The sequence below is a fragment of the Nematolebias whitei genome, chromosome 15 (assembly GCF_014905685.2).
Source record: "Nematolebias whitei isolate Nwh7 chromosome 15, NemWhi1, whole genome shotgun sequence".
Taxonomy (NCBI): Eukaryota; Metazoa; Chordata; class Actinopteri; order Cyprinodontiformes; family Rivulidae; genus Nematolebias; species Nematolebias whitei.
The window spans coordinates 33,530,987-33,543,486 of NC_056512.1; the positions used below are offsets into that span (position 1 = coordinate 33,530,987).

Here is a 12,500-nt window from a genome sequence, read left to right on the forward strand (position 1 = left end):
GTGTTAATCCATCCATCCATCCATCCATCCATCCATCCATCCATCCATCCATCCATCCATCCATCCATCCATCATCTTCCACTTGTTCTGAAGTCAGGTCGTGGGATCTTTGTTCCCATTTCGTGAATTTTGTTTTGTTATCACATCTCCTTGTTTTGTTCTGGTCATTTTCTTTACTTTTTCTTTTTTTTTTTTTTTTTTGCAGACAGTTTTGTGTCCTGTTGATTAATTTGTGTCATTCTGTGATCACCGAGTGGGTGAAAGGGACATAATTGGTGATGTTTATCCTGGGGACGTGCTAATTGCTTTTTATAAATGTTTTCAAAGAATATTTACCCATTCCATTGATTCTTTACACTTAAATTGATGCACAAAACTGAGGTTATACTGTAAAACAGGCATTATCTTGAGCAGAGCTGTCATTTCTAACCTGAACCTGGAGCCCGACCCAGCCCGACCTGGATTTGTAAACGGGCCGGACAATAATGATGTGCGGGCCGGGCCGGTCTTGAGTTTTGATTCGGTTTTACGAATCATACAGCACAAATAAAACTAAATAAGAATACACAATGTAAAATTGTGTTAATCTATTTGCAGAGGAGGAGGCTTAAGGTTATATGTTGAGAGGATGAAGAAAGAAAGAAGGGTGCGGCAGCTAATCAGACTGTGGAAGAGATCGCTGGCACATTGCGCAATAATTGCACACGTGGGCTCAGGCTTCTTTCTTGTAAACGAGTCCCCAAGGGTCAATGGGACTAACTTGTGTAAATAAAGGTTGAATGAATACAGCACAAATAAAACTAAATAAGAATGCATAATATAAAATTGTGTTAATCTACTTGTTGAGGAGGAGGCAGGTCCGACCAGTCGGTTTAAAGAGGTAAAAACAAGTCAGATTAAGCTCAGATGGACAACCTGTCACTGGTCACATGCTTTCACTGACCCGCCGGTTGAAATAGACTTGCGACCTGTCCAGGGTGTCCCCCGCCTCTCACACAGTGATGGCTGGACATGGGCACCAGCGACCCCCGCTATCCATAAAGGAAGAAGAGGGTAAAGATAATGGATGGATGGATCATCTGATCACCGGCTGCGTGCGTCTTCGCACCTGCTGTCATCTGTGGTCAAGGAAGTAGCAGCATCTACAAAAGCCGAAACGAGCAGCGCGTTCAATTAAAATAACCTTGTTCTATATTTTTCCAAATGATTTTGCTCTAAAAATATTTTTGTTCATCTAATAACCTGTCTTTAGAGTTGATATGTTAGGCTATTCGTTTTGTATGTTAATATCCATTTGGTGAAATAAGAAATCTTATATCTTCCTTTCTTTGAAATACATTTTTAAATATTATGTCAAACTGAAATGCTTACAAAAGCAATAAAAGCTTAATAAAAACAATGTTTTTTTTTTTTTTTTCCCTGTTTCAGGCCTGTAATTACAGTTAATTTGATCAGAACGGGTTGGGTTCGGAAAAAATGGCTACGGGCCAGGTCAGGTCGGGTCAAATTTTTTAGGCCCAAATGCAACTCCAATCTTGAATGTTAATCCTCTGTGATCTTTAAAAAAATTCCTCAATCTAGCTCCAAGTATCTAATTTCAAGCCCTTGCTGCATCCTCTCGTGTCCACCTTGTTCAGGCCGATGAGCTGGATGATGATGATGGAGCTCGACCACTGGCTGAGTCGCTGCTCCTGGCTCTAGCTGACCTGCTCTTCTGCCCTGACTTCACTGTGCACAGCCACAGAAGAAGCCCTGTGAGTAACCTGTGTCCTGACACCGTGCTCTGCAACACTTTTTGTTCATCGTCTCACCACCCACCATCAAAACTCATGAACGACTAAGAAATGTTCAAAAGCTGTTTAGTTTTTCCTTGACTTCACTCTTCATTGCTGAATTTTAAAGGTTAGTCATAATTTTTAAGCACATTTTTCTGCTGTGGCTGCCTAACTAACCCGTCACTCGAGTTTTGCTGAAGGAGAAACTTCTTGAGGTGACACAAGATGACACTTTCTTGGTCATGAAAGAAAGAAATGCTTCTTTCTCCCCTAGAATGTAAAGAATGCTGCAAATCAGACAAGAAGTTTCGACTAACAATGAATGAACTCACAGTATTTGCTTTGTAATTATGACGTTTACTTTAATTAAACAATTTATTTTCTTTGACTGATTATTTTTATACGACTTCCAGGACTCAGTAGAGAGCATGCAGTCATTAGACAGCTGTGAGTACATCTGGGAGGCAGGCGTTGGATTTGCACAGTCACCCCCTCTCAACTACATCCATGATCTAAACAGGTGAGTAAACTTATAGAGGTCACTTTGTTTCTTTTCTCTTTTTCATCTGGTGACTGTGTTTTGAAGGTAGTTTTGTTCTGTCTCTGTGTTTTTCCACCGTCAGGGCGGAGCTGCTCAGGTTGTTGCTGACCTGCTTCTCAGAGGCCATGTACCTGCCTCCTTCAACAGACAGCAGCGTCCTCAACCCGTGGGTGACTTTCTTCTGCTCCACAGAAAACAGGTGATTGCTCAGCCCCACGTGCATGAACCAACATGCACTCGCAAACGTATAAAACAGCCTCTGTTTAAATGTCAAGCAAGTGCTTACAATATTTCTTGTGCTGCGAGAAGAAGTCATGAAAGAGCGCGTTTGTATTTACATCAGGATTCACTTTCCACACAGAAGGGTTCATGCACGCGTTTAATACAGACAATTTAATGAAACATGACTTATTTTTGCATGTATACTATAAATCCCAAACAATTTGGTTTTATTTAGACATGCGTTTGTTTTGAAATAATTTAAATTTCTTTTAGGATGTTCTATCCTGGTTGTTGTAAGAAAAGAGCACGGTAAAGGCAAAGCCCAAACAACAGGTATGATGGGTGAGGCTTGCAGTGATCAAGATAAGGTCAAGGTTCTTTATTGTCATTCGCATCTCTTGTGGTACATGTGGTGGAGTGAAATTGTGTTCTCAGGGTCCCAGTTACATCCAGAAATAGCAAAACATAAATTGTAGAAGAAAAAACAATACTAAGGATTTAAGATATAAACTAAGAAATACACTAAACACTAATAGTGCAAAACAACAGCAGCACGAACATGAGTCTGTGTGAGCAGATGAGTACAAATGAACACAGCAGCATGAAATAAATCAGCAGCATGAGATCAGCAGCATGGATAATCAGCAGCACATATCAACAAACAAAGTGGCATTACAGTGATGTTTTTCTTTAAACTTTTTTTTTTCACAGTGATAATCTTGATTAGGGATTCATGAGTCTAACAGCTTCAGGGTAGAAGCTGTTCTTCAGTCTAGTGATTCTACACTGAATGCTCCGCGACTTTCTGCCTAAGGGGAGTGGGGCGAATTGAGCAGGTGGATTCTGGGGTTAAACTGGGCTGCAGCCAGTTTCTGCCCTGTTCAGTTTCACTGAATCACAAAAACTTGGTCAAACACCTCTTGCATCATGTAATAGTTGAATTGTCACTGTTTCCAGATTGATTCAAAATGGCTGCCATAGCCAACTGATCCTAAAAGTGACAGAAATGACTAATTCACAGCACATACTGTGAGCATGACTCGTGACACCCTGGGATACCGGGGTTTATTTTATGATTTTCTAATGCGTTTTTGATGTTTTTCTTCCAGACATGCCCTGCCTCTGTTCACGTCTCTGCTCAACGTTGTATGCGCTTATGATCCGGTGGGTTATGGGATCCCGTACAACCACCTGCTATTCTCTGACTACCGGGAACAGCTAGTGGAGCAGGCGGTACAGATCCTCATTGTGACCCTGGAGCATGATGGAGGGACTCCTCACCCTCCCGCTTCTTCATCCAGCATTGAGGAACAAGAGGTATGACAAGAGAACAGCAAATAAATCCATTTGTTGATGAGATTTGACGTCATCATCAAAGACTCTCCTTGTCTTTGTGCAGCCTACAGGCCCTGAAAACCTGTTTGTCAATTACTTGTCAAGGATTCACAGAGAGGAGGTTTGTTATAACTGTTTCTTAAAGAAAAGCTAAATATCTAAGGAAATTAGTCGTTCATCACATATTTTTGTGCTTTTCTTGTTTGTAGGATTTTGATTTTGTACTGAAGGGCCTCGCTCGTCTCCTGACCAACCCTCTGACTCAGACGTACCTGCCCCATTCCACCAAGAAAATCCAGTTCCATCAGGAGCTGCTGGTGCTGTTCTGGAAACTTTGTGACTTTAATAAGGTTTAACAGAACTAAATCCAAATCATAAGACATTAGGAGGGTCAGAACTTTCACTTTGAGTTGATCATAATCCGTTTTGTGCTCTCTTCTTAGAAATTCCTGTTTTTTGTCCTGAAGAGCAGTGATGTGTTGGATGTTCTGGTTCCTATTCTTTATTATCTGAACGATGCCAGGGCGGATCAGTGTAAGATATCTTTTTTGCTTCATTACAGATACTGTAAACCTTTTACCACCCTCCTAATATTGAGTAGATTTTCTTGCCTGGGAGTCACTTTCACATCCATGTAAATGCAGGACAGCAGAATTTTGTGTTGCAGAAAGACAAAGAAGGGTGTTACTTTCTTTACCTGGTTGTAATGTTATGGTTGATCAGTATAAATTAGAGAAGTTTGCATTTTCTGTGTAAATGCAGTGTGCATGCTGAGTGCTGATAGACTTGAATGACATTTGTTACTGAAACTGAAATGTAAACGATCGGATCAAAAGGTAAAACTAGCAACAGCTAAAATTAGCTAAACAAAAGCTAAAGCTTAAACCAGCAAAACAGTAGCTCAGTGTTCAAAATGAAGCAAATTTGCTGAAACATTTTTTTTAACAGAACACTGTTTTCCAAGGGTTTTTAAAAATGTATATGAATTTCTGTAAAAAATGTCAATAAGAATAAATATGTTATCTCAAAAAGTATACTATTCACAAAAAAGCAAGAGCCATAGCTGTGACATCCTGAACGAGCGGAGTCTTTTGGCATTTGAGTGTCTGAAATTACGTTGAAGAATCCAAAAAAGCAAATATAGGAAGCTCTAAACAGGAAAACAAAGGAAAACATGGGAATGCTGACTCAGCAGTCACACTGTTATCCTCTGACGTGATGTGTCCTTGCTGCAGCACGTGTTGGACTCATGCACATTGGTGTCTTCATTTTGCTCCTGCTGAGCGGAGAGAGAAACTTCGGTGTGCGCTTGAATAAGCCCTATTCTCTCCACGTGCCCATGGACATCCCCGTGTTCACAGGGACTCATGCCGACCTGCTCATAGTGGTGAGACGGGCACAGAACACTAATTTAAATGTCATATGTTTGACAACTGTTTATTTGTAAAGCTTGTCAAATACTATTAATCCTTGTTGTTTATATTCTAGGTGTTTCACAAGATCATCACCACGGGGCACCAGCGTCTCCAGCCTCTCTTTGATTGCCTGCTCACCATTATTGTGAATGGTAACTTCTTCTGCTGCTTTCCCTCTGAGTTTCTTAAAAATATCAACATTTAAATGTCATTTTTAGGTATATTTTATTTTACCTTTATTTATACAGGTAGTCTCATTGAGTCACGAGGACTCATTTTCAAGAGAGACCAGAAAACACATGGAGTAAAGACAACAATATACGACAATAAAAAGCAATTAAAATAAAAAGTAGTGCTATAAAAACAATAAAATAAAGGTGCCATAAAAAAACAAAGTGAAATACCAAAAACAAGAACATATTTGCTTAGATTTTTCTAATGACCTTATGAAATGTTTAAAATCCCTTAAAGAAATCAAAGTGGACAGCTTCAGATCTTGTTGCAAGATGTTCCAGGATACAGGAGCAGAGTAAGAAAAGGCCTTTTTGCCGAGTTCAGTTCGCACTGAGGGAACGCTGCAGGTATGAAGACCTGAGAGCGCACGCTGTAACTGCAATGACGACGTGACAAGTGGGAGGAGATATAAGAAGGCAGCAGACCAAGAGTTGAAGATCTACCAGTGTGAGAGCCTACATGTAGATAATGATGACCAACTGACCAAGGAGTACAGAGTGCAGTGATGGGTACGATGGTTTCAACCAGTTATGAACCTTAGAGTGCCATGGTAGACAGTATCCAACATCTGCAAGGAGCTGGAAGGAGCATTCATGTAAATAATGTCACCATAATTGATAGTCGGTAGCAAAGCTGCAGCTACATTTCCTGGCATTCGGAGTTAAACGATCTATTTCTGAAAAAAGAAACCCAGTTTTAATTTAAGTTTCTTTATCAAGTTTCAACATGTGGCTTAAAATAGAGATGTGCATCAATTACAATTCTCAAGTATTTGTAAGAATCCACAAACTCAATAAGAACACCATGCCTGGATGAGATAGGAGGAAGAACTGCTGGCACCAACTTTCTATTTGAAAACAACATCCCCATGGTTTTTATCAGCATTTAGCACTAGTTTGAGATGGAACAAGTCTGACTGGTGTCATATGCAGACTGTAGAAGCTGGAAAGCCTTGGCAACTGTGCTAACTCGACAATAAACAACTGCATCATCAGCACAGCGATCCAAGGAGGTGTCAGGAATGTTTTGACCTACATTACTTACAGTATATAAATTGTAAAAAGAGTGGGTCCTAAAACTGAGCCTTGTGGCACACCGTTAGCGCCCGTTAAATAGCTAGACGAAGTACCATTGTGTTGAACACACTGCCTCCAACCTGAGAGATAGTTAGAAAACCAACCAACAATGTGATCTGAGAAACCAGTGCACATGTCCTGGGTTTGTGAGCATCATGTTAGCAACATATCTCATAAAACACTTGTAGGTTTTAATGAAACATTCAGAAAGTAACCAGTGGGTGCATATCTACAACTTATTAGTTTTTTATGGTAATAAAATCAAGATGGCTGCCACAGCTAATCTACCTAAGCCAACAGAAAGAATATGTGCTGCTGACTATCCATGCTGCTAATCTCATGCTGCTGATTTATTCCATTCTGTTGTATTCATTCATCCTCATCTGCTCACACAGACTCATGTTTGTGCTGCTGTTGTTCGGCGTATTGTTTTTTGTACTACTAGCACTTAGCGTATTCTTAGTTTAGTATATTTCTTAGTTCATATCGTAGATCTTATTACTGTTTTTCTTTACAATTTATACTTTTGTTGGATGTAACCACCCTGTGTACACAATTTTGTTCCATCACATGTACCACATGTGGTGTGAACGACAATAAAGAAACCTTGATCTTGATATAACTTTATTAAATGTACAGATCTAAACAAAGGTTTGATATGGTCGTAGCTCAAAGTCATTCATAACACACGCACAAGCACAGTTCATGTGACATCACAGGAGATTAAGCACAATGTTATTTCAGAGGTTTTACCAAATTGACTGTTATTTTTTAAATAAGGTTTAAAACTGACAGGAAATGTGCATGTAATTTCCTTCAAAAAATGTTCTGCCTTTAATGGTATTTGTTTAAAATATGTTAAAATAATATATAAATATTCCAAGAGGAATCTTTTAAATATTGCATTTCTCTTTCTTGTTTAGTTTCCCCCTATCTGAAGAGCCTGTCCATGGTCGCTGCCAATAAACTGCTCCACCTTCTCGAGGCCTTTTCCACAACCTGGTTCCTGTTCTCAGTCACACAGAACCATCACCTCGTCTTTTTTCTCCTTGAGGCGTTCAACAACATTATTCAGTATCAGTTTGATGGTAAGCCAAAACTGGGGAACTTCTTTGTGCATTTTTACGTTTCTGCAGCGCATCTTCATACGTTTCTCTGCATTCTCTCCTTGACAGGAAACTGCAGTTTAGTCTACGCCATCATCCGCAAGCGGAATGTGTTCCACCAGCTGGCCAACCTGCCCTCTGACCCCGCTTCGATCCAAAAGGCCTTGCAGAAGAAGAAAAAGTCACCGGATGCGATTTCCCGCACAAGCTCCCAGGAGACTGTATCCATGGAGGGCTCACATCCCGCAGCACCGGCAGAGCCTGGGACACTCAAGGCCAGTCTAGTTGCTATACCAGGTACGACTTTAGGTTTGGAGTGTCAAATGTTTTCTCAGTTTAGCTTGACACAGGATGACAGCTGCTGGAAACGTCTGTCAAATTTCATAATGCATAAAGTATTAGATGTGATTTTTATGTATGGCAAGCCTTGAAGTGCCAACAGGTGCTGTAGTAATACAATAAAAAAGTTTTGCATAGATACTTATCTGTTGAACAATTAGAAATAAATTATAGGTAGTATGTCTACAACTGATTAATTTTTGGGGGGAAATTCAGTTCAAGATGGCTGCCATTACAAACTAATTTTAGTGAACACAAAATGCCAATAAGTCATTCAGTTTCACAGATACTGAGCTAAAATTTGTTGCCGTGATAGTAGCGCGTCATCCCCGACACATCCTTCAACACAACAGATTGCAAAACATTTCTGCTTAAAACCTTCCAACTGTGAGAGATAACTCTGTTTGTTAGCAAAGTGGATGGATTTCAATGAACCTCTCAGAAAGTATTCAATGGCTGTACATCTACAAGTGATTAACTTATGGAGTTGATCCAATTCAAAATGGCAACCACAGCTAATGGACTTCAGCGTCCACAAAAATGGCTATACCTCACTGAGCTATAGATGTTTTGAGTTCAGTTTCAGTGTGGCGTTAGCTGAAAATCATTCACAGCACACACTACTATAGCGCTAACAAATGTGAGATATTGTCTTGTAATTTGACATAGATTGTACAGAAGGTTTTATCTAAATGTCAACATAAAATAATCAGCAAAGAATGTCTTTAAACGACTGATTAGCTCCTTTGAAATGTTTATTATATAACACAGAAAAGACAGGTTTTTGAACGTTCCTGTTGGATTTTCTTCTGACCTGTCCACGTGTCCTCTGCTTCCTTCAGGCATTGACAAACTGACAGAGAAGTCCCAGGTGTCCGAGGACGGCAGCATGGTGTCCATCCCTAAAACAGACTCTCCACACGTGGTCCGCTCAGACCAAAGCACAGCCGCCGCGACCAGTGACACAGAGTCCAACTCAGGAAGAGACAATGAAGTAAGTGCATTCTTATCTGGATTCATGCTCAATAATCCAAGTAGAAAAATCCAACAAAGTTAAGTCAGGTCCTCTGGACGGTTTATTTGTGTTGGAACATTTCTTCTTTCATCCAAAAGACTTCATCAGTCAGGAGCCACAACAAACTCAGTCTTATAAATAGCACCTTCACATAGTGGGTCAACCAGTTTGACGGTGCTCTCAAGGTTCAAAGTTCTTTACTGTCATTTGCATCACATGTGTTACATGAGGTGGAATGAAATTGTGTACACAATGTCCCATTTACACCCAAAAATAGCAAAGATATAAAGTATAAACAGTATATAAGGATCTAAAATATATGCTAAAGATCTAAGATATAAGCTAAAAACTAATAATATAAAATAATATGATGTATTAAACAGCAGACCGAACAACAACCTAGCTCCATCTTAGTCATTCATTTCATTCAACCTTTATTTAGACAGGTAAATCCCATTGAGCCTCCAGGACTCATTTACAAGAGAGACCTGATTTCAACAAAGAATGATGACAACAATGGACAACAGCGACAACAATAGACAGTCATAAAAAGGCATACAGATTTATTTTTATTTTTTTACAAATAAGATGGCAAAAAAAGTAACAAAAACAGTTAGATTATAAGGCAAATGTAGAAAACTAAAAAAAACTAAAATTATATTAGTGATGGTATTGCTTCATATTTTCCTAACAGAGCACTTCGCTCTCAGACTGCAGGCTTACTTGCGGTTCCTAGAGATTCCAAAAGCAGAATGGGAGGAAGATCTTTCAGTTATCAGGCTCCTCTCTTGTGGAACCAACTTCCAGTTTCTGTCTGTGAGGCTGACACATTGTCCAGTTTTAAGACTGAACTCAACACTTTCCTTTTTGATAAATCCTATAATTAGGGTTAGCTTGTTATGCTGCTATAGGCTTAGACTACTGGAGGACAAATTGACCTCATTTCCTTAAATGAATTGTTAAAATTGATTAGTTTTCTATTTCTATCTTAACGTGATTCTCCCCCTGCCATTGTGTATCTGTTCCTCCTTCCTGTTCCTCTCATACCCAGCTGGTCGAAGCAGATGGCCGCTTGTCCTGAGCCTGGTTCTGTTAAAGGTTTCTTCCTATGAGGGAGTTTTTCCTTTCCACTGTCACCTTCATGCTTGCTCAAGATGAGAGTCCTGCGATGGAGTTAAACTCAAAGCAGTCTGCTCCTCAAATAAATAATGTTAACTTCAATTATATACGAATGTTTCTGTTCAGTGCCCTGAGATGACTTCTGTTGTGACTTGGTGCTATTTAATTAAACTGAATTGAACTGATGGTTTCTGGAGTCCGCCCTCTCCCCCACTGACTCGTCTGAATCAGTCATGGCCATAGTGGCTCAAAATATCTTGATTCATGCTCAATAATCCAGGCAGAAATCTGAGCACCATCGAACTGGTTGACCCACTATGTGATGGTGCTATTTATAAGACTGAGTTTGTTGGGGCTCCTCGGACTGATGAAGTCTTTTGGATGAAAGACAAAACGTTTCGACAAAATGAAACCGTCCAGAGGACCTGACTTAACTTTGTTGGGAAAGTGCATTCTTATTTTCGACACGTGTTTTCCTAAATTGAATATCGAGTTTGTTAAATTGCTGTCTCCCCTTATCAGGACGTTTTCTACACTGAAGCTGAAATGGAAAGAAGACGTTTGTCGACCGCATCTTCAACTTCATTATGGGCTCCCACACCGGAGTGGGTCAGTAAAACGTTCATCTTTTTGCTCCGTTTTTGAGTAGTATTAATAAACATGAGATATTAGACAAAGTATTAATTTAGAATGTTTTTTTTTTTTAATTCAGATCTTGTCTTGGAAGTGCAAGTTGCCCCTGCAGACTATCATGCGCCTTCTCCAAGTGCTTGTTCCCCAGGTGGAGAAGATCTGCATAGACAAGTTGGTGTCATTTATGCTTCTATTGTAAAAACCTTATTGGTGCTTTTTAAGAAAGCGAAACGCCTCTAACGAGCTGCTTGCTGTTTTACCCAAGAGGTCTGACAGATGAATCGGAGATCCTGAAGTTTCTTCAGCACGGCACATTAGTAGGTCTACTGCCAGTTCCTCACCCCATCCTGATCAGGAAGTATCAGGCCAACGCCGGCACTGCCATGTGGTTTCGCACCTATATGTGGGGTGTTGTTTATCTGCGGTAAGTCATTTATAATGGGAAGACTGTCATCTTTATACTTTGATTTAAAACTAATAAGCCGTTTGTCATTCTTTTTGTTTTTTTTTAGCAATGTGGATCCTCCCATCTGGTATGACACAGATGTCCGGCTCTTTGAGATCCAGAGAATGTAAACAAGACGCTTAAAGACTGAAAAATCAGACTTGTGACTCCAGGGTTCCTCCTTTCTTCAGTATCTGCTGGCTTCCTGGTAACCCTCACTGTGTCAGCCGTCCTTCTGAGTTGGATGTTTGCCCCTCGCACTTGAAGATAATAAAAAGGTTTATGAATTACCATTAGTGGCGTCCATAAACATCTGTGTTTGTATATTTCTTGAGACCTCAAGACGGCTGAATGTTTGCTGTAGCAGCGAAACAACTGGAGCATTTGCCAAAAACAAAACAAAACTGAAGGTAGAAGTTTAAAACGATAAAACGTTTAATTTTATTTGTTTTAGAGGAAAAGGTCTTTTTCATCAGCGTTATGGATATAACCTGTTTAGGTGGCAAATACTGTAATATTTATTGTACTTGCTTTAAAGTGAACTTGCACCTTTCTGAGTTGTCTGTTTTGTTTTGTAATTTATGTGACGTTTGAGGATAATAGTACTGATGTTTTTATGTAAAAGATGTTTTTGATCTAGTTTGCAATTCTATCATGCTTATGTCAAAAAAGTGTATTTTCCTGAAAATGTATTGGGAAAAATATATACAGAAATGGATCAGCGAATTCTGTGTTGATCGTATGCTTTAATGTAAATCTGACAGTGAAGGTTTCCAGCTAAAAGATTAGTTCAATGCAGCAGTGGTTCCTTACAAATGTCAGGGTTTACATCATGTGGACAATCTTAGCCTTTTCCTGTCTTTGCTGTAAAATTAAATGACGCTTTCACATGTTCGCCACTAGATGGCGCCATATTCCGTTCAGATCTCAATTTGGAGTTGATGTCTAGAGAATCCTGGATTATTTTACCCCTTAAGGTCTTTAAACCAGCTATATCAAGTAATTTGATTAAAAGGAAATGTCAGGATTTTTATTTATTTAATTCACATTTTCTTTTGCTTTGAACGTTATCATCAAGTTATGTTTTGACCAATAAGTGTTTTACACACTGTGGGCAAAGTGATTATACTTGTAATTGCAGTTTACATTTTAATATTATCAGACATTGTGGAAAAGATGCTAAACAGACTTATTTTTCCTACATTTGGTCTCGCATCCTTTTTTTTTCAGTGTCTCTGGTTGTCT

The 12,500-nt window shown here is 39.4% G+C and overlaps 1 protein-coding gene across 1 annotated transcript in view; it reads left to right on the forward strand.

Moving 5' to 3' along the window:
• hid1a (HID1 domain containing a) overlaps window positions 1-11,426 on the forward strand; it is a 14,999-nt gene extending 3,573 nt beyond the window's left edge. The window contains exons 4-19 of the mRNA XM_037688394.1: window positions 1,638-1,754; window positions 2,189-2,295; window positions 2,399-2,515; window positions 3,648-3,855; window positions 3,938-3,994; window positions 4,083-4,223; window positions 4,317-4,407; window positions 5,109-5,260; window positions 5,362-5,440; window positions 7,522-7,686; window positions 7,774-8,001; window positions 8,886-9,037; window positions 10,700-10,786; window positions 10,890-10,981; window positions 11,076-11,234; window positions 11,323-11,426. Of these exons, the coding sequence (XP_037544322.1) occupies window positions 1,638-1,754; window positions 2,189-2,295; window positions 2,399-2,515; window positions 3,648-3,855; window positions 3,938-3,994; window positions 4,083-4,223; window positions 4,317-4,407; window positions 5,109-5,260; window positions 5,362-5,440; window positions 7,522-7,686; window positions 7,774-8,001; window positions 8,886-9,037; window positions 10,700-10,786; window positions 10,890-10,981; window positions 11,076-11,234; window positions 11,323-11,386 (2,016 nt within the window). The 3' untranslated portion in view covers window positions 11,387-11,426. The remainder of the gene's footprint in view (window positions 1-1,637; window positions 1,755-2,188; window positions 2,296-2,398; window positions 2,516-3,647; window positions 3,856-3,937; window positions 3,995-4,082; window positions 4,224-4,316; window positions 4,408-5,108; window positions 5,261-5,361; window positions 5,441-7,521; window positions 7,687-7,773; window positions 8,002-8,885; window positions 9,038-10,699; window positions 10,787-10,889; window positions 10,982-11,075; window positions 11,235-11,322) is intronic.
• Window positions 11,427-12,500: the final 1,074 nt, after the last annotated feature.